Source organism: Tympanuchus pallidicinctus, unplaced genomic scaffold (genome assembly GCF_026119805.1).
Source record: "Tympanuchus pallidicinctus isolate F22 unplaced genomic scaffold, pur_lepc_1.0 scaffold8, whole genome shotgun sequence".
Lineage (NCBI taxonomy): Eukaryota > Metazoa > Chordata > Aves > Galliformes > Phasianidae > Tympanuchus > Tympanuchus pallidicinctus.
Genome location: NW_026294802.1, coordinates 41,146,537 through 41,174,032, shown reverse-complemented (window position 1 = coordinate 41,174,032; position 27,496 = coordinate 41,146,537). Strand labels below are relative to the sequence as shown.

Genomic DNA, 27,496 nt, shown 5'->3' with positions numbered 1-27,496 from the left:
TTACTTGATGCCTTGTGCCCCTAGATATCCCAGTGTGCTTCATGCCATGCTTTAGGCCATGCAATACCACTGTTTTTGTCATGCTATTTTGACATTGCTCTGAGAGGCTGCAACAGCATCTTCCATTATTCTGGGCATTTTCGAACTGAAAAATCACAACTAAAAATTGAGTTAAGGTGCTACGTAGAGTCCCCAAAAGGTCTGAGCCAACCATTATTTAGTGGAAGTGAGGTTGGTCCTCTTTTGAGGACAGTAGCTCAAAGCAGAGTTGGTCAGCCAGAGGTCAGGCTCTCTCTGTGGTATAATCCACAGAGCAGTGCATGCCTACATAAACTCTTGGTAGATAAAGGGGAAATGGAGGAATTTCCATGAAGACTTCTGAAGTTTCCAATAAATCTGTGTCTTGGAAGTTCCTAACTATGAACTGAAAATTGTTCTTAGAGTATGCAATAAGAAAAACAAAGCCTCAAATAACCCCATTAATTACATTAAACAATAGGACGATAAGTAGCTTCCTTTTCTCAAAGAATAAAACAAACTAACAAATACTGTTATTTACTAAATAGCTTTTAACTGCATAGTGATGAAATTCCTTAAGCAAACATTTTTACATCAGTTTTAATGCAAACTTGAGGTAAAAGGAAATAAACATAAAGAAATGAAATATGTTGTCCTACTGTTATTTATACATTTTTTAGTACATATTTAAGCAATTGCTGACCTACACTATTCTGACTGGCAAAAAGAAATGCAAAATCCAATGTGAACACACTTTTTCTCTAAGTCAATAGAAGAGCTACTTAAATTTATTTAGGAAAATAATATAGAGAGAGTTTTCAAACCTTTTCTTATCTGCAAACATAATTCCTTAATTGGTATTTTCCTAGGTGGCTTTTTTTTTCATCTCTGTATGGTCCCATGATAGATTAATATGAACCTAGTATAACTTAACCAAAATATGCTTTCACCAGTGGAAATTGATGTCCTTCAGCGGTTACCTGAAGGTAACCTGATGTAAAATAATCAAGGCAAAGACTGGGTTCCTTTTCTGACAGCCCTGTGTGACAGACTGGAAAAATTTGTTGAGCACCCAGTAGCAACTGGAAAAGCAGAGGAGGCATTGATGGATTTGATTTTGGTTGTAACAGTGGAAAGAAACTGGAAGTTACATTGTAGAAGAATGGTAGCTGTAGTAGGCAGTGATGGACCAGTCTTGGGTTAGCTAGCCATGAAGTGACTTGGTCTGAATAGAGCTCTTAGTTTGTAGACTTACTAAAACATGCTTATTCTGTTAGTTCAAGCAGCATACCATTTCTTTCTTCTGTGTGGTTTTAAATTCTGCCTTTGATACCTCCTAGGGAGCACGCCCAGTCACTGAGCATGGGTAATAAGAAGAGGGTTTTAGTACTCGGCTCTGGCTATGTTTCTGGCCCTGTGCTTGAGTATCTCACTAGAGATTCTGATGTCGACATCACCATCGGTATGTAAGACTTCTCTTGTTTTCCACTTAAAAATTGTCTTCTACATGTTGTATGGATTTAGTCCAACCAATTGGTTTGGCTGTCTTTCTCGTAAATAATAAATTAATCTGAGGACTTATAAAACCTTTGCTATAATGCTCTACAGAAAAGGGTTTTGTAACTTTCTGAGCACTTTGAGTTAATATAGTTTATTTGAAAATGATACATATCTGTGAAAAGTTTACTGTTTGCATACATAAACTGTAGAGAAATTAGAAATAAATATTTTTCCTTCCAAGCTGCTTTAGGCTCGTGATTGGTGTTGTTGCTAGCCATGCTGCTTTTGTTACCCTTTGTAGTAGTTACCATAATACTTTTAGCATCTGGTTAAAGACTTACCAGAAAGAAGAGATGTACTCTAAGAAAGCTGTTTGCTTATTAGTACTTCCTGAAGTGGCAAACAGGAAAGGATTACAGCAGTGTGCAGCATCCTTTCCTTTACCAGCAGAGAGGCTGCATCAAGTCCCTACAGTACAGTAGTGGTAAGGGAAACCAGGTGAACTGGGGGATCTGTTTTGCCAAGCACTGTGCAAACATAGCAATTCCTCTTACCTGGGCAGTTTCTACAGTATTACTGAAAGAAAAAAAAAATAAAAAAGCTTGGAAGTAAAGAGAGACAAAGACATTACTTTTCTAATATTTGACAGCAGGCAGGTAGATGAAGAAAGCGTAAAATGTACCCCAAAGTACCACATTTGGTTTCCTACTATCAGGCTAGACCTCTTTAAATGCAAGTGATTGATGCCTTGAATGAAATCTTTAATTAGAAAACCTTTGTGTAATGAACATTCTTTTTTTTGGTTTTGAATTTATAGACTGCTTTGCTTAGCACATGTTGATTAACAGAATAGGTAGAATTACTCTCTGACAATATTTACTTCTCTTTGACTTTGGAAAGAACTAAGGAAATAAGGCCCCAACTTAGAGTCACAGATGCTTTTAATTCTCTGTAAGCCTCTGCCCCACCTGCTGCCTTCATTGCTCACTCCTTTCTCCTGGCTGTGTTCCCATTGCCTTCCTTCTGCTGGCTGCATTGCAAGCCAGGGCAGGGAACCAATTTATTTTAAGTCAGATGTGGCAAATATCTGGCTGCTTTTAACCTGGCTCGTTTATTTTAGTTTTTCTTTCCTTATAATGGTAAGTGGTGATGGCAGTGCAAGTAAGATAAAAGGAAAAGAACAGACTGAGGTGGAGACTGGATTTCTCTCCTTTATTGATAATATCAGTACGTGGAGCGTTTGTATGGCAAAGCCACGGGTAGATATTGAAACTAGACAGACTGAGTATGGGCCTTTTAGTCATATCTTGCCTATGCAAAAGCTTAATGTTTTCATAATGTTAGAAGTGGTGAATGATGCGAGTTGTTTTTTTTTTAAAGCTGGTTTCAGTTATGAATAAGAATTTTGTTATAACATACTGAAATGGTTTTGAAATAGTCCTTCATGCAGATTTATCTGGCTGTGTGGAATGGCAGATAGGGTGGGCTTTTCTAGGTGTGTGATGTGTTTGTCTGCTAAGTCTGCTACTTAGCTGTTTGGAGACTTATGTGTCTCTCAAGACCTTAGAATTAGGGAAGGTTTTCCTCTTTCACTTAAACCCATGTGATAAAAAGCAAGTTTTCCTCTTTGGACTTTCTCTGCTTCTGGATTTCTACTCAGCTTCTTGTTTTTCAGTGAAATAATCTGAGCATTTGTGGAAATGGCTACTGCCAGTAAGAACTGTTTGAATACTTCAGCTTTGCATCTATTTGGCTGAGTTAGAGAAGTGACCGTTTTTAAAGCCAGAAGAAAATGTGTGCTGTGTGGTGACTTAAAATGGATTAAGCATTGAGATAAGTTGTTGCTCTCATTGAAAACATTTGATTTTCAGCAGGTTGTTACTAATATAAAGCCAGTCTGGGATGCATAATTTTCCCGTTGCAGTTTTCCCTTCAGAGTTAGCCCAATATAATATCCCATTAAACTGAGATGAACTGGACATAGCTTTTCTATGGGTGGAAACTCAAAGCAAGAGCAAAAAAAAAAGTACCTGTTTTATTGTAACACTAACACTCAGGACATCTCTAGAATTTCAGATGGTTGTATTGGTACAGAAGAAGGTGACTCATATAGGATAAATAATAATCTTACCATGTGTGGTGTTGGAAAAAATAAAGCAAAAACCAGCTCTGCAGCCCAGGCAAACAACAGCCCAGCCAAAAGTACCACCAACGCATTCACAGTGCTGGTTTGGAGATGTCCTACCTACTTCATAGTAACAAAGAAGGATGATGACTTCTAGTTTTATGTGAATAATTTGTATTGACCTGCTGGTAGGTGGAAAGCATCAGCTTAAATTTTAGTTACTTTTAAGTATATCCACAGTTGTGCTAATTGGTTATAAGACAACGCTTTATTTCTGAGAGTATTTTTAGGTTCTTGTTCTTGAGTTGTAGCTGCCATGGCTTGACTTTGGCAATTGATTAAAAAAAAAATGACTGCTCTCCAGGTACGTTATGCCTGTTTTCTCTTCAACTCTTAGTGAAAAGAAAGCATTCGCGCAGCAGCTTCTGTTTGGAGAGAGGGTGGCATATATAAAACACAGTTATACATGGATGTGCTTTGGGCTTGTTTTCATCTTTGAGTAACTTGGTGTTTTGGTTTTAAAACAGCTTCTGTGATGAAGGAACAACTTGAACAGCTGACGAAAAAATACAGCAATGTTACTTCAGTTCATATGGATATTATAAAGGATGAGGAAAAGCTGTCCTCTCTGGTGAAGAAACACAACCTTGTGATCAGGTCAGAATTCTGGGTAAAATAGGGTGAGCTCAACCTGAAGTCATGCTGGTCCTTTCTCCTACTTCACTGACCTAAGCCAGTAAATGGTTACAACTGGCCACTGCCTTCTTGAGTAGTGCATCAGCAAGATGTTATGAATCATTCAGCTTGCCTATTTAGAAGGTCTTGAAAAGAGGTCTTTTTGGTTGGTTGTTGTTTATTAGGAGAAAAATGGCAGGAAAAAAAACTGTCTGAAGAATTAATTCCATATTATTTTGCATGCTATTCTGAGTCATTTCTCTGATAGGGTAACATTTTACTTGTTACCTAGTAACAAGTAAAGGAACTAGTGAGTGCAAGGCAGGGATGACTTCTCTATTTACTTGAACTTTTTTTGTAGGCACAGAGGAAGTGTTAAGGTCTTTCGGTTTTGTCACTGGATTGGATTTTGATTTGCATAATTCTCTTTCAATTTGTAGTTTGCTGCCTTATTCAGTACATCCTTTGGTTGCTAAGAAATGTATCGACAACAAAGTGAACTTGGTAACAGCCAGCTATTTAACACCAGCCATGAAAGAACTCCAGGAGAGGTAGGTATGGGCATCTCTCTGGAATAGCTTCTGACAATGTCTGAAAAGTTTGCAGTGAGTTATATCTGCAGCCCTTATTGAGAATTACTGTTTTTCTACATTTCTTCCCTTCCTACAAAAGAGGACTAAGTAATTTTCCCCAGAGTTGCACATGGAGACTGTAGCAGAACAGAGTGGAGAGTGCATGCCCTGGTCTGGTCAGGCTACTGCTCTGAACACTGGAATACGTAGTTCTGCATGTCCCATTTTATTTCATGTCATTGTGCCTTGCCCTCTCCCCTCAAACCTGTTTTGAAGGAGGAGCTGGACTGTCCTGTTCCACCAGTGACACAAGCTTGATTGCTATCATTCATCTTCCCTTTACAAAAAATCGTTCTTGGCTTATTGTTTTAAATTGGTGACAGTTCTGACTATTCCAGTGTTTCTTTTGTTCTACTATATGAGGAAAAGTTGTTTTTGGCGTAGAGCTTCTCTGAGTCACAGTACTAGAACTCAAGAGTCAATTCAAGTGGGATGGGAATCCATTGTGCAGTTTCTGTAAATGATAAAACAGAAAGCTAGATGCGTAGAGAACCAGTGTTGTAGAAATGAGAGAGGTTAGTGCACCTCTCCTCCCCATCTTGCTGTGATACCAAGAGATCATGTTTCTCTTGCCTAAAAATACCAACACCTTCCTCTCCCTCCCCAACAAACAAAAAAAACCCAGAACACAAAAACACTCCCTTCTCATTTATTGAAAAACAAAGTGGTGTGGTTTTTTTTTTTTTGTTGTTGTTTTTAATTTGTTTTTTAAATAAAGCTTGTGGTGATAACTGAGCTGCTCTGGGAAATAGGCAACTGTTGCTTTGTTTTTTCTTTTTCTTGCTTTTTTTGCAAAACTACCACCACAGAAAACCCAAGTGCTTAAAACTTAGGAAAGAAGAGCTTTCTATCTCTATCTCTCTGTGGAAGCTATTAGATTAGGGCTGTTTTGACTATCCCTGTTATGGCTTTTGCATTACTGCCTTCCTGTGTTACAGAACTGTTCAGAAAAGCATGGCACACAAAGTGGTTTTTAGGGATTTCTTTTTTATCATCCTCTAAATCATGTGTGTCCAACCTTTTGTCTTGTCTAGGCTGCATAAAGTGGAGAGGAATTGTCTTGGGATGCGTATAAAATCTAAAATGTAGTTAATGTATATAAGCAACAAAACTTATTTTATTTTTTGTTAAAACATAAAAAAGAGAGCAACAAGAACATAACACTAATGGGATGCTGTGACCTTATTTTTGTGAAACTAACAATGAGTCTGCTTCAGTGGAAGTGGTTGCACTCCTTCGCTCTCAAGATGTCTGTCAGAGATTTTTTGATGACATTTTCCACTGCACTCCCCACATCTGGTTTCAGCCCAGACAGTGCCTGTGTTCGGTGGGTGGCTGTGAGCAATGAGTGCCTGCCTGGGTTGGGCTGCTCAGTGGAGCAGAGCCACCGCTGTGATGGCACAGGGCAGGAAGCAGCTGCAGGGTGATCTGGGCAGGACTGTAAGTGACCCGTAGGTTGGACATGCCTACTCTAGATGTTACATTAAAATAAAAGAAAACAAGGCTATCATGATTTCTAAGACATTTTTACACCCTTTGGATTTTAACATCTGCTTCTGTTTTTTTCCAATGAACCTCAGACAGAGGGCAGAGAAGAGTTTGGGGAAAGTTTTCTGGGTCTCCCTTGGACAGATTTCATGAAAGGCCTGCACAGTCAATGTTCTGACATTGTCAATTTCTGCTACTTCTAGTGTAGAGGCTGCTGGTATCACAGTTATCAGTGAAATGGGCTTGGATCCTGGTCTTGACCATATGTTGGCAATGGAATGCATTGACAAGGCAAAGGAAGTTGGTGCTACGGTAAGGTTGGCAGATTGCGTATGCTTCCTCCAGGGCATTATTAGTAAAGCTGTTCCTTTAACACCAGCCCACTTTTGGGCATACCACCAGTCTGTAATGGACTCCATTACACCTTAGTTTTTTTCAAATGCTTGGAATTTGGTGTCAACTTATCCAATTTGTAAAAGTCCATCACTTAAGATGCCTTTGCCTCAGGTGCTTTTGCTATTTCATGGGCAGTGCAATGAGAAGGATTGATGCTGTTGCTTAGCGAAGTTCTTCTGATTTCTCTTGTCCACTGCAAATCTTGTAATTTGGCCTGGTTGGGAAATAACTTCAGTAGAGTTTAAGAACTTAGGGGGATTCTGCAGGGTTTCTCTGTACTGTCACCTGTTCCTTGTTTCTCACCTCTGGACAAATCTGACAGGTTGTATCCTACACTTCTTTCTGTGGTGGCCTGCCAGCTCCAGAGCACTCTGATAATCCTCTGAGGTACAAGTTCAGTTGGAGCCCTCAAGGAGTTTTGCTGAATACCGTTCAGTCTGCTACGTATTTAAAAAATGGAGAGGTGAAGTAAATCCTTTTGTTTCAATTTAAAGACAAAGAAGAAGACGCCACGCTCAGGAGGGAATTAGGATTTGTGCTGTGTTTATTCTGAAGTGACTGACAGTTGCCCGAGTTGCAATGTGTTAATTAATCCCATATTCTGAGTATAATGGTGCCTGTCTGCTGCCAGCTTTTAATTCCTAATATATAGAATGCCCAAGAAGTGTATGCTAATGTCTAAGGCACTGGCTTGAGGTTCGTGTTCTGAGTTCAGCTTCCACAAAGTGCTTTTGCCACCTAATTGCCTGGTATCTCTCTCTTTCAAACAAAAATGAATGTGCATCCTATTTGCTTTTCCATTTGATTGCTTTTGCAAACCAAACAGCTTAATTCTGCACTTGCACAGTGTTATTACATCTGTTTTACAGAAATACCATGATTTATGCAAAGCTGTTGCAAGCCATTATCACCTGTCTGCTTTCCATTCCTATTTGATCACTCCTGCTTGCTCATTTACTGATCAGGGCTCTTCAAACGCCAAGGAGACATCTTATGTAACTGCCTTAAGATTTGGTTAATCATCTAAACTTTTCTTTCAGCAAAACTGAGAAATCTTTTGAGATGTGTTGTAATGATGTTAGTGTAGTAAGAAAAAGTAAAAATTCAGGACTTGTTCATTGGATCTTTGTCAAAAAGCAGCAGCAGATATAACTTTCCAATTAAAGGTTCTTTTAGAGAATGTGAAAATGTTTCTTAATTTGAAACACATTGCATCCATGTGAATGGTTCATTGGAAGAGCACTGTATGAGCCAGTAAGTTGCACAATTTTTCCTCCTTGCCACTTAAATCTTTAGCTGTCTTTGACTGTTGTGCAGGATTATTCTGCACAAGTGTCTTGTTTAACAGACAGTAAGATCTTACAGTATTGATGAAGACTTGGTTGCTTTAGGCTTCTAGAAGGAAACCTTGCCCCCTTGTTTTGAAGTAACAAAATGAGTTCATGTCCATGAAAATTGCACTAATGGAAGTGCTATGGGAGCCTGCAACCTTAATACAAGTGCAGCAGGAATTGCTAGAATGTGTTAGCAGGATGTGAGCTGTTCTTGTCCTTTGATTAGTAACAGCTGACATAGTACATGCTCCTCCATCATAGAATATACTTAAATGGCTTCTGCAGCTGCTTTGTTTAGTTGGAGCCTTTGTTTGTGCCAGAAACACTAAGCATAATGTTCTTACTTGGAGCACACTTCATTTTTTCTGTTGTAAATCAAATTGCTACAACAAAGTAATACTGCTGTTCTTTCATAAAACTCAGGTTATCAATATTCCAGCGGGAGGAGCATTGCTTGATTCTGTTACAGCAATGGATTTTTATCCAGGATTAAATTTGGAAGGTTTTCCTAACAGAGACAGTACAAAATATGCTGAACCATATGGAATTCAGACAGCTCACACTTTGTTAAGGGGCACCTTAAGATACAAAGTAAGTTTTGATCATTTTATTGTTGTTATTATTTGAGGAGACGAGTGCTGTCATTTCAGTAGAGCTGTATTTAAAAGGCAGCCCATTTTAGTTCTGTACTTGCTATTTATGAATTCTCTTTGTCTCAGCTGAGAAATAATTGAAAGCATAGTTTTACTTTGTTTATTTAACAGGTGTTGTTGCTGCACACCAGAAGAGTAACTTTACCCAGTCAGTTAGCTTGCATAGTCTGCATCAGTATTTTTTTTCTGTGGCTTTGTAGTTAGCGTTGGATTGATGGATTTAAAAAAAATCAGTTTTATGATGAATGTTGTTAGCATGTATTTTTAAGAATTGATTAACTTCTGAAAGTTGATACAGAATGGAACTTACAAATAATTACTCCTATGAAAAATGTAACAGAAAATCACAGTTTTGCATGAAGAACTTGTTCATTAAGTAACTAGAAATCTTGAATTACAACAGCTTTAACTTGTTAGTCAGAATATTAGAGGTTTTTTTTCTTTCTGATTTCTTTATGTTAGTGGTCAGTGTACACTAAAAGGAAATCTAAGCCCTTAATGAAAACTTGAAAAAAGCTTATGGATACCTACCTTTTTGAGTTAAGGTTTTTGTCGAGGTTTAAGTTCCTTTCTTTTGTGCATGGCGTGAGAAATGTAATGTGTATTTTCCCTGTGTTGCAGTACCCCAGGCTGTTTTTTCTTTATCTATTTCTGGGAGGGAAACAAGTTTGCTTAGCAGAGGACAGAAGACTGATGTGGAGGTTCAAGGGTTACAAATGGCAGTAGGTTACTTTTTGTCAGTCTAGATATGATCTCTTGTTCAGAAGCTAAAAATATGTGGAAGCCATCTGTCTCATGAAGTCTTAATACGATGGTATCTACTCTTCCATTTGGTGCCTGGTAAAATGTTCTTCTTTTGTATAAGAGTTAGAACAAGAGGGGAAATAACAACAACAAAACCATGTCAGGGTGGCATAAAGAGGTTTTCTTGCAGCATAGCTGATAATGATGTTTCTGTGGTTAATGTTGCTTTCCTAATCACCAAAGGAGACCCATGGCTTCAGGGCTGTGGAGGAGCCCCACCTGTGCAGTATTTCCATGCCAGTGTGTACCTGGCCATGTCCTGGCCCTTCTCATACGCTGCTCAGTCATGCAGTGCAGCAGAAGTGATCCATTCAGTGCAGGGGCTGTCATCTCCTCAGTGCCATTCATAGGCTGAGTTCAGGTGGCTAATGGAGTCAGTTTATAAAGAGGTGTCACAGAAGGATCTAACTGCAAGGCCATCTGAGCTAATAACCTTGTGCTGTTTGTTGGAGGGAGCTCTTCATTATAATTAGCCTCTCTAGGGGTGCTTTATATCCATAAGTCTGGTTTTTAATCATGGTTTTAGACACTTGCATATAGGTGTTTCTAGGTATGCAGTAGCTGTGTGGGAGTTGTCCTTGTTACCATTAGTGAGAAACAAACAAAGATGAGCGGGAAATGGTTGACTGATTTTATTGTTCAACCTATTGTCCTTTGCAGTTCCTTGTAGATGTCATTGCAATCCTGTCTTGGTTGTCTCTCTAATGTCCCTGAAGAAAAGATACAGAAGGTTCTTACTTTAAGAACTAGTTTATTTGATATCATTATAATTATACAAGTGTAAAACTGAGGTGAGCCAAATTCAGATTTCGGCTGTCTGTTCTGTAGTTTGTTTAGGGCCCAGGTGGCTGATCTGCCCTGTCTAATGTGCACTGCAATTTGGTCTGGTGCTGACCAGCTTGGCCCTTCAATCTCCTGTAGCAGTTCTACTTACCACAAAAATACTGATAGCAGAATAATAATGAATCATTAAAGAGGGTGTAGAAAAAATAGAATGAGAGGTGGAGACCCACGTATTCATCTATCACTGTAACCTCCTTGGAATCGTGTTGTTGTAACTGTTTTCCTGTGGGAATAACAGTACGGTCATGATTGTGTCCACCACTACAGCTAAGAAATACCTCAGTTTTAAGTGATTATTGTTTTTAACATATTATTCTTTTATTGCAGGGATACTCTAAAACTATGGGAGGCTTTGTAAAGTTAGGGTTAATTAACCCAGATCCTTCTCCTTTACTAAACTCAACCATGCCACTTCTAACTTGGGTGAGTTTCTCTGATTATTATTTTCTTTTCTCTGTTTCACTGACCACTTCTTTATTTCTAGGCTTGAGTGTCCTTTACAATGGTAATCTTGTACGCTTATGCTGCATTATGGTCGAGGAGAGCACAGGATTTTTCTGAAGATGTTATTATTTTCAGTAAATAACTCCTTCAATATTCTCTAAACCAAAGAATGAAAAAGGTGAAGAGGCTGACTCACCGTTGTCTCTGACTACCATAGAGCGCTGCTCATCTTCCCAGGCTCCAGAGAGCTTTTATGCTGCCATTTCAGCAGTGTGTCTGTTCTGTCAATCATTGTCTTAAAATGGGTTAGGAGTGGTTTTTATTTCTTGAGATGGTTTTTGTCCACTTTTCATTTTTAGGATTAACATACACAAGTTTTATGTGCAGGAATTGCTATAGCTTCCAGCCTGTCTAGCCTCAGTGAATAAGGATACAGTATCATGGAATCTGTAAATTTAAATAGCAGCTCCTTAGTCTCACTGCAAACCTTGTCTCAGCAATATTATTACATCTTAGTACTTCTTTCTTTACTTGCCTTATATTTGTAGTTTGCTTGTAGATAACATGAGCTTGTCATCAGGCTGTACAATTCTTGCTTGTTTGGAGCTCCTTCTACTATCCATCTTGCTGTGAACGAAGCAAGCAATAACTAGCATCTTGATTACACAAAATGTTCTTCAGACATGGAAAAAAAAATCAGAAAGCTTTTTGGTAATGCTCCCATGATTGTGATAGGCTTGTTCATCTCACTTGTCTGTGCCCTTCCTTTTGTAAAGGGACGGTCTCCATTTCTAGTCCAGCTGAGAGAAATCCTTAAGTTCCTGACATACTGGCTGTCTCAAGGCTGCTTTCCTTTCATTTGAACACCCTCCAACCATTCCTCGTTTATGCATATTTCTAAGTTTATTCAGTGCTGGAGGAGGGGTAAGCCAACACAAGGGATAAGTAATGTGAGGCAGCTGAACGGTGGGTGCAGAAAGTTTTTGGGGAAAAAACAATACGTGTTCTCATTTGCTGTGATTAAAAATCTCAAACTGTCTTTCTTCTTACTTCTCCTGTTTGTGCAGCCTGTCTTCTCAGAAGTAGTGGAAGTTAACTGAGCTTAAGTTCTTGAAACCTTGGCTGAAAAGCAGTGGGAACAGATGTCAGACCTTCAGGAGCTTTTTAATTTTCTTTTAATACAGAAAGAGCTCATGTGCAAACTGGTTGAAATTCAGTCTCCTGCTGAGTACTCTGTGCTTAAAGAAGCTGTATTTAACAAGCTGGATAGAGACAAAAGTCAGCTGGAGGCTGTGGAATGGTAAGATGTTTCAGTAATTTTAATTTCTTAATTGCCAAAAAAAGTTGGCAATTTTACCAGTTCTGGTCCATATTGAGTCAATTAAACTGATAAATGTTGAGTAACCTGGAAATCACAAAACTGACACTAAGTTGTTGATGTGCAGTTGTATCTTTAGTTTATCTTTCTTCTGCCAGGCTAGGATTACTGGGAGATGAGCCAGTTCCAGCAGCAGATTCCATTGTGGGCGCTCTTGCAAAGCACATGGAGACAAAGCTGCCATTTGGTATGTGAGAAGTCCTGCTGTCTTTTGTGGTTGTCACTGGGACAAGTCAATTTCTCTTACAGCCTTAATTTCATTAGTTTGTTTATATTAAAGTTTTCTAATGTCTCATAATGTTCCCTGCTCCATCCACTATTGTTTTCCTTCTCTGTTACATTTTTCATCTCATCTGTATCTTCTATGTTTTATAGTCCCTATCTGAAGTGTAAATTACTTCCCCAAAGTAAATGATGTGTATACATAATGCCTTGCTTGTCAGGAGCCTCATCTTGTTAGACTGGAATGCAAGTAATTAATGAATACTTCATGTGCTTTTCTGTTAGGCACTGGAGAGAGAGATATGATTGTTATGAGGAATGAAATAGGTCTCAGGCATCCTTCTGGCCATTTGGAAGACAAATTTATTGATCTGGTTGTCTATGGTGATAGCAATGGATATTCTGCCATGGCCAAAACTGTAGGATACCCGACGGCTATTGCTGCTAAGATGGTTCTAGATGGTAAGTGACAGGTCAGCCTTTGGTAATTGTGCTTCAACCTCTGTATTACCTGCCTGTAGAAAATATGTGGTGTTACTGAAGTATATATCTGTATTATTGTTATTTTTAATTGATCAAACTGTTTTTTGTCTCCTTACAGGAATATTTAATCTGCATGCTTGGATCATTTAATGACAGTTATTAATTTACTTCTGAATTTGTAGAGATTTTGTTCATTTAATCTTAAGTGTTTCAGTGGTATAGAGGGACCTTTGGTATTATAAATTACAATTGTTGATCTTTGGAAACTATGTCACAGTGAAACAGGTTAAGATATACTTGTGCTGAACAAACAGTGAGTTCCACTGTTATTTTCCAGACAGATGAGATTTGGGGTTAGGGCATCATACTGGACATATTCTGTGTGTATATAAACAGACACCCTGCCTAGTTATCATCACGTAAGCATGAAACAGTGTTGGGAGTGGTTTTTTTGTTCTTTTTTTCTTCTTGTTTTATGTGTTGTTTTCTTTTTTGTTTGTTTGTTTTTTCTTCTCCTTTGCTTCTAACATCTACATCTCCATTCCTTTCCTGGCTGGCTGAAATGATCAAAACTTTCTTTTTTTTTAAGTTCAGATGCTTTTTACCTACCTTTTTATTATAGCTCTGTGAATCAAATTGAAGCTGTGTGTATCACATTGCTATGGGAAAACATACATAATACCACTCCCTGAAAAAGAATATCTATATAATTGCAAATTAATATTTGCTTTTGTATGCTGAACTTGGCTAGCTGACAGACGTGCATCTCAAAAGGGCAGGAGGAGAAAATACAGTGAGAAAAGTTCACAGGTAGAGATAAACACAGATTGTTTACTAGTTACCATCACAAATAAAACATGCTGGATTTGGAGAAAATTAATTTGTTACTGATGAAAACTAGCTTTGGCTAGTGAGATGCAAAGTAAAATGAGGCCTTTCCCCTTTCTTCAACAGGTTTCCTCTCATGTCTCCATACCTCAACTTCTTCCCCTGGCCCTTAGCACTGCAGGGGAATGGGGAACTGGGGGTTGCAGTCAGTCTGTAAGCGTGTCCCCGTTGCTTCTTTCTCTTCAGAATTTCCCCTTGCTACAATGTGGGTTTCCTGCAGGCTGTATGGGACTCTCTCAGCACCTTCTCTTCTTTGTCATGGTCATTCTCTTCCTTTTCCCTCTATTGTGTTCAGAGTTTATTTCTCATACTTTGTTCCTCACTCTCAGCTGCTATGCAACACTTGAAACCTTTCTTAAATTTACTTTTGCAGAGGCACCACCACTTTGGCTGCTGGGCCCAGCTATTCCCTGTGGCCAAAATGGCCTGTGTCTGGCACAGGGCAGCCCCCACCTCCCTGCTGGCACCTGGACATGCAGTAACTTTAATGCATGCTTTAATGCACAATGAATTTTTTTCATTCTTTCTCCTTAATTTCAGGTGAAATAAATACCAAAGGCATGGTTATACCACTGACAAAGAAGATTTATGGACCAATACTGGAGCGTGTTAAGGCAGAAGGCATCACATACAATACTCATAATGTTATCAGACAGTAACTGGAAGCAATGAATTGAATCTGGTTTTGGCACTGTTTGTTTTCCCACACATACAGCTCGAAGATTCTCAACTGGGACCAGTTAAAGACAGGATCTGGTATTTCACACCTAAATGGTGCCTTCTGTAGAATCAATCACCTGACTTTGTTGTAGAAACTGTAGATACTCGGATGCATGAGTTACGTTATTTTCTTTCCAGTACTTTTACACCCGTGTTTCAGCACTTATCAGATATTTACTTAAATGTTTTCTAAATAACTCCTATTTTTAAATTGAGTTCATCTCCTAAGTGTATAGGATGGGGTTATTACTAAGGCAAAATCAGCTGAAAGGAAAATCCACTACTGACTTTTGTGAAGGAAAAGTCTGAATGAATGGAAATTAATTCCATTTCTTGTTTGATTATATTTTTCATGTACCATAAACCATTTAGCAGAGACAGAAGTTATACTTAAAATATAAGTCTTATCCTGTTCTCTTTAACAGTAAATGGGAACGTTTTCACAATAACAACATGAAATATTCTAGATAATTCTGTGTTACCTGCAACTAAAAGCCTATTCAATATTGAAGGTGTTCAGCTGTTAACATTTGAAACCTAGGTCTTATTATTTAAATCTTTCTCTTATGAATGTACACTTGAATTCATAGATGGAGGTAGTGTGTTTAAAACTACCTTCCCTCCCATGCCCTTTCTTGGCTGCAGAATGTTGAAATAGCTATTGCATGCTGCTTTCTGTTATTAGGAGAGCATGTGAGCACTTAGCTCTGCAGCTTGGAAGGGTATTCATAAACATGCTACAGTTAAAGTGCTCATTGGTTGCTCTAAATGACATGTTTACTCTTTTGACTTACACTGTGTGCCTTGTCCAAGTTAAGAACTGTTACAAAGGGAATTGACTGTCTAGTACAAGCAGCTTTGAAATGCAGCAGGGTTAGAGGTTTAAATCACTACTATTTGAGTTAACTTTTGTCCTTTATCATGCTTTTGAATTGTTGCTTTGGGGGCCTGTCCATACTACTCAATTCACTGCCACTTTAGAGAAATGGGGGTTTGCAGTACACCAGCTCATGTGGTGCTGAGTGTTGTGCTGCTCAGCCATGCTGGTTCAGCTCTAGCAGCAGTGCAGCTGTGACAGCTCTGAGCTTTAGCTTAAGTTCAACTCCTCTCTGTCAAAACAGAAGCCGTTTACTTCTAGTTCAGGACTGCTTCTGTAGATTTAGCTCAGGGATTTCTGCACCACCTTGCAATGCAGGGGTGGGTTAGACTTTCCACTAATTCAGAGTGAAGCCGGATCTACCAGTCGCACTGGTACTTGTGCAGCTGTCTGGAACTCACCTTCTCTAAAGTTGAACGCTGATTTTGGAATCTGTCTCCTTTCAGTTTTTCTTACAAGTGCACTTTGCTGATAAACGCACAGCCTTTTATCTGCTGAGCAACATAGTACTACTAACACAGTCCTGAAGGGTTGGAAGTCCAGAGGCTGCTCTGCCTGATAGGAAAAGCTACCATAAGTATAGCTGAAGTTTTGATCTCCAAGTCTTGCCACTCAAGATTTGGATTTGCTTTTAGCGTATGTAATGAAGTAGCAATGGTAACAAAGAGGAGGCTGAAAGGAGCCAAAGGGGGAAGGAAGGATGAAGGTCAAAGATGAAGGCTTTTTGTACTGAATCAGTGAATGCCTTTATGCTGTCAAATTTGTATTCTGTTAGATTGCTATGCGTGTTCTAAATATTGGATGAGACCCTGGCTCCATTTTTCTGCTTCCCCTCCCACTGCTGTTACAGGTTATCTGTTACATGGCTTGCACGTGCATCCATGGTAAGCATGGAGTCTGGAATTAAACAGTTCTGCTCTCTGCTTCCTCCTCTGTCCTACAGATCAATTAAAGGCCTACAACTAAGGTTTAATTTTTAACTTCTGTCAGCTGGTTTCTTCCAGTTCAATACAGTGTAACACCAGAATCTCAACTTAAGAATTTGTTGCCCTCCTTTACCCCACAAATACAAAACCATGGAGTTAAGGCTGTATGTATATATACACCTTGCTTCTCTGCCTGGAAAATGCAATGTGCAGAGAAAATTGGAACTTTTTTTGGAACTCTTAAATAATTCTGGAATGACAGTGTGTTATCTTCAAGAAACACTGTTTTTTGAAAAAATTTCTATCAGAATATATTTGTTTCCCCATGCAGTGATGCTTTTTATTTTTTTAGTGTAGACTTAAATGTATCAGCTTTTGTAGGAAGGTTAGATTTCAGCTCTCTTTGCATGTTATTGGAAGATAATTGTATGGAATGTGCAAATTTGGTTGAGAAATAAATCTGAAAGCCCATGTTTCTTTGTCGTGTCATCTTTGCAGTCTGATGAGCTGTATGTGAATGGGATTTGTTTTTCACATAGATTTTTGTGTCTACAGATGTAAACCTAGCAAGAAGTATAAAAGGGTATTCCAAGAGAAAAATTTGTCAAGATTGTTAAAGCATCCCTATGTAAGACTACTTGTATTACAGTATTTGGGCATCTTTTGCTATAGTCTTGAAATACACAAAATTTTTGTAGCTTTCCTTGTGACAAATACTTAAATGGGAAGCCAGGTGTATAAGATGGTCCTGTGCCCCAGCAAAAAACAAAAGCTTTGTTTCTCACTGCCTGTCTCAGGGCTTTGAGGGCTTTGCTTTCCTAAGAAGCAGTAGAATCCAAAGTTTGGTTTCTATTATCACTGTCTTGGTGTAAAGTTTATTAAGCCGTTCATTCATATCAGGCTCCAAAGTTTCACTTATCTCTCAGTTTTTCATTTTGGAATTTGTTTTCATGCCAGCTCTCTATGACAGGTAAGATCCCACTTTCTGAGGTGGAGGTGCATGAGACAGACTTCACTTTCACATCCTCCTTCTTTGCCATGGCATTTGACTCTCTGCCCCAGATGTTCCTATAGACAGAAACTACTGGAACACAAGCATACATCTACCAGGCAAATGGCATGCAATCAAAAAACAGCAATAGCTGTTTAAGAGTAGGAAAAAAAAAAAAAAAGAAATTGTGGTTGCAAAGGGACTGAAAAGCTAATGAGGAGAGGGAGAGAAAAATGGAAAAACAGAGATTTAGCTTTGCCTGTTGAGCAGAATTTATGAAAGCAAAAGGAAGGACCTCAGGTATTCTGTGACTAGTTCCAGGGTCACAGGATCTGGCTTTCCTGAAACAAAGGGAATGAACTGAGTACATCAGAAGGGCTTTTTTTGTTTGTTTCTTTTTTCTTTTTTCTTATTTTTTTAAAAATCTCTTGAGATAAGAAAAATTGAAAACAGGAAACAGAGGAGATGTGGCCAAATGTTCTGGAACAGTACATTCTCTTCTCTCTTGTCCATTTGAAAGTACATAATCCATGAAAGCATAAACCTCTGAAACAGAATTATACGATCAGACATTAGTCTTGCTCTGTGGAAGTGATAAAAGTAAGCCTTGAATGTTTTCATTGTGCTATCTGCTCCATTTTTCCATTTGTTTTCCCATATATTGTTCTCCAGTGCTGACTATAATTTTCTAACCTGCACATCAGTTGGCCTTCCTGTTCCTCCATTTCCTTGAGAAGCCCAAGGGTGGCAGATGCTTCTGCTACACAAGACAGTGGGGGGTTTTCTTCTCCAGTCTCCGGTGGGCTGAGTGTTTGGGTGACAGCAGCCAAGTAGAAATGGAAATAGAGGTGCTCAGGCCAAGGCAAGCAGGAGAGAGATGTGCTGGGCTGGGTTGCGATCACGTTTGGAGCAGCACTGCTAGAAAATATCTGGAAGAACGCCTCCAGGGAAGTCCCACTGCAGCCTGAGGGTTCTGCACAGATCATAGCCAGTGGTGCAGGCCTCTGCAACTCGCTGGCTTTTGCCTTGATGGATTTCAGGCAGGGTGGGCTACTGAGTTTGGGAGGTGACCCAGCAGTCCTGTGGTGTTGGCCTGTCTACCAGGGCACTGGGACTTCCCAAACTTTCTGTAGCTTTTGGGTCTCTGTTTCTGTTTAACCCCAACACAGCAGCACAACTTCTCCCCATCCCTGCTTTGCTAATGCATCAGAAGGATTGAGAAAAGAGTTCAGCAAGGATAATGTGAGTGTTTACCACAGAAAATTTCAAGTCATCTGAAACATTACATTATTGAAGAGTCACAATGACAAGACAAAACACTGTTGTAAAGCACCAAGATCTGGTTTAGTCGACTGATTTTCAAAGTCCTTACTTAGGTTTTTAACCAATGCGCTGCTGCTCTGATAACCGCAGTTCATACAACTTGCACTCATTATTTGTTGTTGACTTTCATAAAGCTTTTCCATATTCAATCACAACACCACAGTCAGAAAAAGTTGTTGATAATAATACATCTGTTTTCTTCCTTTTTATCTCCTACTTATCTGCAGTTTCTTAGGAGGATGTTCTAATCAGGTTTCCCTTGTCATGCATGGCTGTTGTAACTTACTTTGTTAAAAAATTCTTGAAAGGACATTGTTTATTAATATCCTACTTCTTGCATGAGGTTCATAACATCTTTTCCACACTTGACCCAGTTTGTAAAGGCAGGCTGTATGTCTTTGGAGTCTGTATCTTGGATTACAAGAAAAAAATTAATTAGAATATGGCCTTTGTCTGAGATGAGAACTGACACGCTTTTATTAAAATCTGTAATCCATCACATTGAAGATTACAGAAGATTTTTTTATGATTCTTATTTTTTTTTCTAGAACCAATACGTGTGAGTAAAGAGATTATCCTAAGCACTTATGTTTTAAATAACTTGTCAGCACGCTAAGATGATGAGTGCGATTACAAACATCCCTGGAAGAAACCTTGAACAACAGCTGATTCCTTGGATTATCATTTTAAAATGTCTGCAAAACAGTTTAGGTTGAAAGGAACAGTTATATCAAGATGGGATTTGAGAAAGGAGGATTCCTTTTTTGGCTCTTGGTCCTTATAGGCTTGAAAACTGTAATACAATTTAGTGGCCAAAAAACTCCCTTGTATGTGCAACTATAGGCAACTGTAAATACATGAATAGAGGATACCAAAAGAAAAAGCACAAAGTTGCATGAGGCTCCAGGCTGGTTTTCTTACAGGAGGCCGGAGAACTAGCAGATGCACACTGCAGTTTCTTATGCTGTGTGCTAATATGGTGAAGAGCAGAAGTAGAAGGTAAGAAGATTATGGACTATGATTTGGAAATGACCATAAGATCACAATTAACCTCTTTCCTACATGCACCCCAGGAGGTTAAGAAAGGAGTGTCTGAGTGCATGCTCTGTTTTTGGGATGAAAGAGGGGAATTTGATAGCACAGCTGTCCTCCTTAACCTAGATGCGAAAATTCAGGGTTCCACACAACGCGAGTACTTGGAAGGAAGTAGCAAGCAGCCCTCAGGCCACCTGGGAAGTGAGCATATTGCTTCACTCAAAGTGCAGTGTGATGCACCTCTCTGCTATCAACTTCCTGCCTGAATGCTGTGAGGGGAAGCGTACGTGGGATCCCGCAGTGCTCGAGCAATGTGTGTTTTCTAGGACAGTGAGGGGGTGCTCTACCTTTGTAGCTCTTACCACCTGCAAAATAAAACAAACGTCATGCCAAAAAAGAGGGAAAGAACAATAAATCCTATTTCTCAAGGGGGTTTAACCTGGTTAAGGGATACGTTGTAAGGCACAACTCTCCTATGCCACAGTGCAGACTGTTTAGTGTGTGTGGTAGACTGTGAGGCACAGGTTGGAATATTTATATTTATTTTTGCAATGCCATAGGTAAAAACAATTTAACAATGCCAAGTACTGGTGTTATTCTCATAAAAACTTCTCATTTCAAAACAAATGATTTCTATTCCTCACAAAAGGTTAAAATCACATGCAGCTATATGAAGGTTAATTGCTTAATATGCACAATTATGTATCAGAAGACTTTGTTAAAATAAAAACATACTGGACTACATCATTTTAACAAGGCAATTACACAGAACTAGAAAACTGACTCTGTAGTAAAATATAAAAATCTACAATTATAAATATAAATTTGGTCCATGGAATCACTATAGAAGTAGCAGTATTTACAGTAAGTATCAGATTACTATGCTAAATGTCTAATTGAAGTCTTAAAATGGGGCATGTTATGGAGAACAGTATTTTATTTACATTCTACTATATTAAAAGTTATATTTCTAGCAAATGTAGATTGTTATAAATACAGCAAATAAATCAAATACTAAAATCATGACATTTGTTTGTAATTGAGAAACCCCTAATACCTATAAATATGATAATTTTAAGTTAAAAGTAAAGCCAGATAAATCAAAAACTAATACTGAAAAAACGTACCACAATTCAATTCTTAGAAACACTGTAAAAGTCAATCAAGTTAGTCCAGACAGAACAATGTATTACAAGAAATCGTTCAAGAAAAGGCACACATTGTTAATGATAAAAGTTCCTCGGTAAAGTCATATGTCACAGAAATGACTTTGGTGGAACAAGAGTTGGGGATTGATTATGTAGAGAGGAACTGGACAGATTTCCCCCCACTGAGTATAAAACTGAAAAGAACAATGGTAAACTCCAGATGTGACTGATGTGGTGCAAGTGTTTGTGTGTTCAATTTGCTTTGTTACTTAAACTAAAGATTCTAAACTTTCAGCTGCATTTCCATCTGGCAAAGCTGAGCCATTACTGTCCATAGATGCTGAAGGGTTTTCCTCTTGCCTTGTGCTGACAAGGCTGAGAATCGCTTTGTACAGAAACTGGTACTGTTCCTGGGGAAGAAAAGAGGGTACATTCAGTGTGTTTTTGTAAATAATAGACTATAATACTTGTAATGCTATTATTTGACAGTAATTAACAGCGGATGTGTCAGCCTGTTAACGTAGTGTCCTCCACCTTTTGATGTACTGCTTTGCTGCTTTATTCATTTTCAGACTAGTGGCTCCTCCTGCACACAGTGTGGACCACAACATTAAGGAAAGCAGTACAGGTGGGGGAAAAAAAAAACACAACAACAATGCATTTTTAAGGTAACATTCTGTGCTAAATATGATCCTTGTAAAGTCTGTTGCAAAGTTCCTACAGATTGAATGGAGGCAGGGTTATGGCTACTACTGAGCCGTTGGCTTTCTTTTAATCCTTGATTGTGAAACCAGGTTAACTACCTCAGGGTCTGCCTGGAGTAGGAACGTATTCCTTGTTGGAGTGAACCCATTATTTACATGATACAGTGCAGATTTAAATATGATGGTGGCAGCTCTATATATTTTGAATAAGTCCACTTGATAACCACATAATATTTAACAGGAAATACCCTGTTTCAGGTCCACTACGCACCTCTGGAAGACATTTTTGATTAACCTATGCAGAAACAAACACACCAATGGTGCAGTAATGTTGCCCTAGGACCTAAGCACGCTAACAGTACCACACACCCTATAAGAACTTTGCACGTATTTTGGTTATTACTTACAATGTCTGTAAAGACTCCAGGCCTCATCAAATTTATCATCTTTGCTACGTGGTAAACATCCACTGAGTTCTCATTTTCCAGTTGATGCATGAGTGTTGTCAAAGCACAGAAAGTGCCTGCTGTCACCCCTCCGTGCCTTTGCAAAGTAACAAACAAAACACAAAATCAGGTTTCCATAGCTAAAGGAAATACCACAGTTAGGTGATGAATTTTTGTGATGTTGACATTTTTCTGAACTGGGATGGCACACAGCTTCATAGCTTTGGGCTATGACTGCTGGAAAGTCTTCAGGAGACAGATTCAGCTGTATTTTCCCACTGTATTTACCTCTTCTAAGCAAATAGTGAAGGCCTCTGGGCCTGGTTACATTTCAGTATTTACAGCCAACATTCAGCATCTGAAGGGGAGTAAGGTGCCTCGCCTCAATACTCTTACTTCTCTCAGTAACACAGAATGTAACCCTGACTGATTTTCTCCACAGGTGCCCAACTCACTCAGCAACTATCTGCAGTATCATAATGATAGAGCTGAAATGAGATCATTCAGAGTGTGACAAAAGCAAAGTTTTTCTCTTGTGGGTGCAGCTGACACAGAAAAACAGCACTACTGGTAGGGGTAGGCTTTGTGCCTTATTTCAGTGGCTTCACTCTAAATGAGAAGAAAGAATGGCTTTACACAAAAACAAAACAAACTGAAAGCCGCAGTGCTTACTCATCATGTACAATCATGGGTCCATCACGGTTGGACGTCTCCTCTTTGATGATGCTGATCAGTTCAAAGGTTTTGCTAATAGGACTATCAGGATTTGGCCATTTTGGACACTGAAAATGCCTCACTTCGAGTACATAGTCATCCTACACGAGTGAAAAAAGCACAAATCAGTTGGTGAAAGATAGTTTTCTTATTCTTGCCTCTATTCCAGTCTGGCTCATGACTCCACATACAGAATCCCACCACTATGGTGGTGCCCTATTCAATGTCACCAAATTACCTGCAGAGTTTGCTCACTCCATGGATTTTTCAAAGCCATGGAATTTTAGCACTCATTTACCAAAAGAAAATGTCACAAGATATAGGTATTACCTTTTATCAAACCAAATCCCGATAGTTACAATTTTACGGCAGTGTTACCTGTGTAGCTTCTAAAATAAAGTCTTGGATTATGAGCTTTTCCTCATTAGACAGACACTTGTGTTCTTCAGCAATCATAGTAACTTTGAAAGTCTCACAGTTTATAGGCTCGTCTTTGTTTGGCCAGTACACAAATTCATCTTCAGCCTCAAGGAAAAGAATAAAAAGAAAGGAAATGATTAAATGATTCTTGAAATGATGACTTCCTCATCTCAACTATGATTTGCTGAGATAAGGATGTCCAGATTTGGATTTTGTGCTCAGTACAATATAACTACTTTTAAAATTGGATTTTACAAAATCCAAGATATTGTCTCATAACCCGCATATTTAAAAATGTTAAAATTACTAAAATTTAAATGTAAAACCACAGCCATTGGCCATCAATCTTACCATATTCTGGCTATCAGGGAGCATGACTATTAGCTGGGCATTATGGTCCCATATCATTCTCCAGAAATCCTTGATAGTGTGTAGCAAGGGATGCTGGGTAATAATGAATTCATTGCTTTGATAGTAACCCTGAAATACAAAACCATAGGAGTCAGAATTGACACTCAACTCTTAACACTTAAAGGAAGGTTTTTTCTGGATAGAAATAGAAGTCTAGAAAATAAATTGTAGAGAATTTGGCTTCCTTTGGCTTCCTACAAATATCCGAAGAAAAAAACTTTCATCACAGTATTTTCAATGTGAAAAGATTAAAATCAATTACACTGAAATGATTTAAAATCAATTACACTGAAATGATTTATAAAACTGAATAATTTAAATAAGAAAATAGAAAAGAAATCAGTAGATACTGGAAAAGCCAACTCAGAATGAAAATGCATCAGCTCAGTTGCACACGCTAATTGTTCTACATTAGTCAGACTTCTAATGTTGCTGGCAACATGAAACAAATAAAAAAAATATTTGGAACATTCGCAAAAATCCCAAGCAGTGCCTTAATCTGTATGGATGTTAGACCAACTGGTTACCACAAAAGCTAACTGCTTTGCACTCTCTGCGGAGAGACATTTCCTATCTCCTTCCTGAATATCCAGGGAGCATTTACTCCTCCCTCTCAGTTACTGAAGGGGAAAAGAGTTGAAGGAAACCCAGAGAACCAAGAGATAATGAAAAGCTGTTGAGTTATGCTGCCTTGGACTATGCCAACTGCAAAAGCTGGTGTAAAGCCTCTGGCAAGATGAGCAGGCAGGAAGGTAAACCACAGTATAGCCAATAAAAGCTAACTTGTTAGTTAACGCTTCTAGTTAATCTCAAAATATTTTTCTATATTCAGATTTACTAATTCTTAAAACTACAATGGGATTTCTCATTCCACTGGTGGTCAGAACGCAATGCACTTGGTTGAACTTAGTTGAATAGCAATAATAATAATACACTGTTGGGGAAGTAATTCTTTCAAGGAAAGAGTGAATAATGGAAGAAAGGAGCTTTCCAACTCAGTACTGTGTCTCTACAACGTGGGTACTTGGCAACTCTGGAAATACCTATAGAATGGGATGCTATTTTCAGCAGCACAGTTAACTGACTTACCATAATATAGGAAGCATTGATGTAGTCTGTGCCTTCACCAGACAGTGATGAGATACCCACTCTAGATCTTTCCACTGTAAAAAAAAAAGTTATGAATTAGCATGCATGTTGTATTGCCTGTATTGCATGTATTTTTGTATTACAGTAATTATTCCAAATGTCTCACAGAATGATAACAAAAACTAGACTCCATCTATCAGGATGAAGTGTTATTCAGACATCTATTCGACTGTTGTATGTGTTGTATTTGGACAAACCATTTCTTCATTAAAAGTACTTTACAAAACATTGTTCCATACCAATGCAGGCATCTTCAGATCTCACTAAGAAAATGTTAAAGATTTGGCACACACTGTTCATAAACATTTTTCCACCCAGAGAAACCAATTTGAACAAGCTTACCAGGAATGATGGATGAAGTTCGATTCTTTTCCCTGTTACACTGTTTGAGTGCAGTTGAATAATCACACTGCTGTGTGTTAGACTGGCTCAGTAACTGAAACAATGAAGTTAAAAAATCAGGTCACTGTGCAAAAGCCATTATTCCATCAGCTGCATTAAATAGAGGGATGCACATATTAACTTCAGAATCTAGTTATCTGGCTAAACTACTTAGCAAATTACCAGAACCTTTTCTCTTCACTTTTTTTTTTCCCCACTGGATTAAAGGTGCCAACATGCTTATGGAAATGCCTCTTCAAATTGCTCCCACATCCAGACCCCCTACTTCTTGTTGCCACTCCATTGTCATTTCTGTTTTGCCTGCATACAATATTAAATAATTCTGGCAAACAGTAAATGACCACACAAAAAAGTGGGCACTGTTACACAGCCAGTGCTGCCCCTGATGTGAGGCAGCCTGAGGCATACTGGTGATGAGCTTCCTGGTTTTGTCTTGAAACCTGTGAAGCATATAGGACTGATACGGAAGTCTCATTGTCTTGCTTGTTTCAACTAATAGCATTCAAACAGACAAAACACCAAAATATTCATTTACTGCCTGCTGAAGTACTCCCATTTTCAAGCCATAGCCTTACACTGAGGGGAATATGTTGCCTGACCCATATAGACCACACCATTTTTACCAGAATAGGGATCTTCATGCAAAGATGTGGTTAGATTTTCTAAAATCTCCTTACTGGCCTGCTCCTCATACTCTAATTTTTAGAAAAAAAAATCTGAAGTGCATGCAAATAACTTTTATGTTCTAACTGGCTACATGAATTTGTCAACATGCTCCAAATTTAGGCTTTACAGTTAATTATAGATATGACAAGCTAATGAATATTGTGCTGATACACCTACTTTCAAGTCACTGACGCTCAGAATTACCAAGCTTTTTATGTGACTGCCTCAGCTCACCTTGAATTGCTTCTCCAGCCGGGTCTTTCCTGTCGGTCCAGGTATCAAGAGTGCATTAACATAGGCGTGAATATGAGTCTCAAGGACTTCTGTTTCTTTACTGAGAATTGCTTCAACCAGTGCATCGTGAATGAAGATGTATTGCTCCTACGAAAATGAAAGCAAGCGCATAAGTGCCAATTATGCTCAGATTCCCCTGGACATCACTTGCTGAGCTGACGTGTCTGACATGGTTGGCATTTCTTCACAGCTTGCTGCTGCAGGGCAGTCTTCTCAAAAGGGGTCCTTCGCAGTGAAAGCTGTTCCTCTCCAGGGGCAGTACACATTTACAAGTGATATTGAACTACACACAAGGTATATACGGTACAGTGCCAAATCCCCACCACCTGCGAAACGTTACATTCACATATATGTTCATGTTTAACTCAATAAAGTAAAAAATGCAAGCATCGCCTGAAGTCAAATTTTCAAGTCAGCTTGTTATGTGGCTCTCCCTCTCATTGTTACAATAAAGCAATCACTCCCAGTTCCTACTGCTATCTTCTATTTTCTCTCTCTCGTCCTTTGGAAGAAGTGCCCATGCTGCTGTTGATTACCTTTTTTTTTTTGCTATTGAAAGGCACTGGGAAATCTAAACACCTGTTCCTGAAACCTGAAATAGACTTCGAAAAGCCCTGCTGTTGCCCTTACTGTTTTCTTCTCATCTTTCACTATTCTATATATAATATTCAGTTTAAATCAGCCATAGATCATCTTTGGTTGAAAGTACTTTCTTCCAACTTATTACTGTTCAATTGTTTGGTCACATTTAGTAAAGATCTGAGCATGTGAAAATGGTGTTTCCTTTAAAAATCCACAACAAAAATGCATGCCCTGCCAAGAAAGTGCTGCAGTGGGAAGCCTGATTTATGCAGGTCTTTCTTCTGAGTCCTCCCTAATGAACTGGCAAGACCTACAGATAGGTCATGTCTAAGTGCATTGCACCAAGTGAGCCTACAGTATGGCACTATAAAAATAAGGGAAGTGAAGGGGACAGTCCAGTCTGCTGACTGTCTGCCTGTCTGTCTGGCAGTGCCAAAATGAAGACTGTATTCACAGAAATGTGAAAATTGCTAAGTCTCATTAAACAGATATTTGTCTTACCTCAGTCTGCACCAAATAGTTCCTTTGGGTACGTATGTGTTTTAAGAATCCAAATATGTTGACTGTCCCCTCATGCTGAATTTGCTGCAGCATGCTGTCTAACACTATGTAAGTGCCTGTCCTTCCAACACCAGCGCTATAAAACAAAAAAACATTCTTGAGCCTGCAGTACAACAGTCATGGAAATAATTGTTTCTTATAAATAGCTTTTTCAACAAATCGGTCTATAGGGAAGCTTTGGCTCTACAAATTTTATTATTGCGTGATTACATTACTTTGCTGAAGCACCAAGGCCAGTAATGAA

At 38.7% G+C, this 27,496-nt stretch overlaps 2 protein-coding genes across 9 annotated transcripts in view; one reads left to right on the top strand and one right to left on the bottom strand.

Moving 5' to 3' along the window:
• Positions 1 to 16,877, top strand: part of AASS (aminoadipate-semialdehyde synthase) — a 28,611-nt gene extending 11,734 nt beyond the window's left edge. Inside the window, exons 14-24 of one of the 2 annotated variants that reach the window (XM_052668922.1) lie at positions 1,359 to 1,480; positions 4,171 to 4,300; positions 4,759 to 4,869; positions 6,642 to 6,750; positions 7,157 to 7,297; positions 8,592 to 8,759; positions 10,796 to 10,891; positions 12,097 to 12,212; positions 12,389 to 12,477; positions 12,798 to 12,974; positions 14,424 to 16,877. In XM_052668922.1, coding sequence (XP_052524882.1) covers positions 1,359 to 1,480; positions 4,171 to 4,300; positions 4,759 to 4,869; positions 6,642 to 6,750; positions 7,157 to 7,297; positions 8,592 to 8,759; positions 10,796 to 10,891; positions 12,097 to 12,212; positions 12,389 to 12,477; positions 12,798 to 12,974; positions 14,424 to 14,542 — 1,378 coding nt within the window. In that variant the 3' untranslated portion in view covers positions 14,543 to 16,877. Of the gene's footprint in view, positions 1 to 1,358; positions 1,481 to 4,170; positions 4,301 to 4,758; positions 4,870 to 6,641; positions 6,751 to 7,156; positions 7,298 to 8,591; positions 8,760 to 10,795; positions 10,892 to 11,979; positions 12,213 to 12,388; positions 12,478 to 12,797; positions 12,975 to 14,423 lie in introns of those variants that run through there. The other variant, XM_052668923.1, reaches the window with a different exon arrangement.
• A 4,184-nt stretch (positions 16,878 to 21,061) lies between these two features.
• The window catches only part of PTPRZ1 (protein tyrosine phosphatase receptor type Z1), a 131,879-nt gene continuing 125,444 nt past the window's right edge, over positions 21,062 to 27,496 (bottom strand). For all 7 annotated transcript variants that reach the window (XM_052668908.1, XM_052668910.1, XM_052668912.1 and 4 more), the window contains 9 exons: positions 27,193 to 27,328; positions 26,050 to 26,196; positions 25,090 to 25,183; positions 24,688 to 24,761; positions 23,539 to 23,667; positions 23,146 to 23,292; positions 22,726 to 22,868; positions 22,015 to 22,150; positions 21,062 to 21,313 (listed from right to left, as the gene is read on the bottom strand). In XM_052668908.1, the coding sequence (XP_052524868.1) occupies positions 21,173 to 21,313; positions 22,015 to 22,150; positions 22,726 to 22,868; positions 23,146 to 23,292; positions 23,539 to 23,667; positions 24,688 to 24,761; positions 25,090 to 25,183; positions 26,050 to 26,196; positions 27,193 to 27,328 (1,147 nt within the window). In that variant the 3' untranslated portion in view covers positions 21,062 to 21,172. The remainder of the gene's footprint in view (positions 21,314 to 22,014; positions 22,151 to 22,725; positions 22,869 to 23,145; positions 23,293 to 23,538; positions 23,668 to 24,687; positions 24,762 to 25,089; positions 25,184 to 26,049; positions 26,197 to 27,192; positions 27,329 to 27,496) is intronic.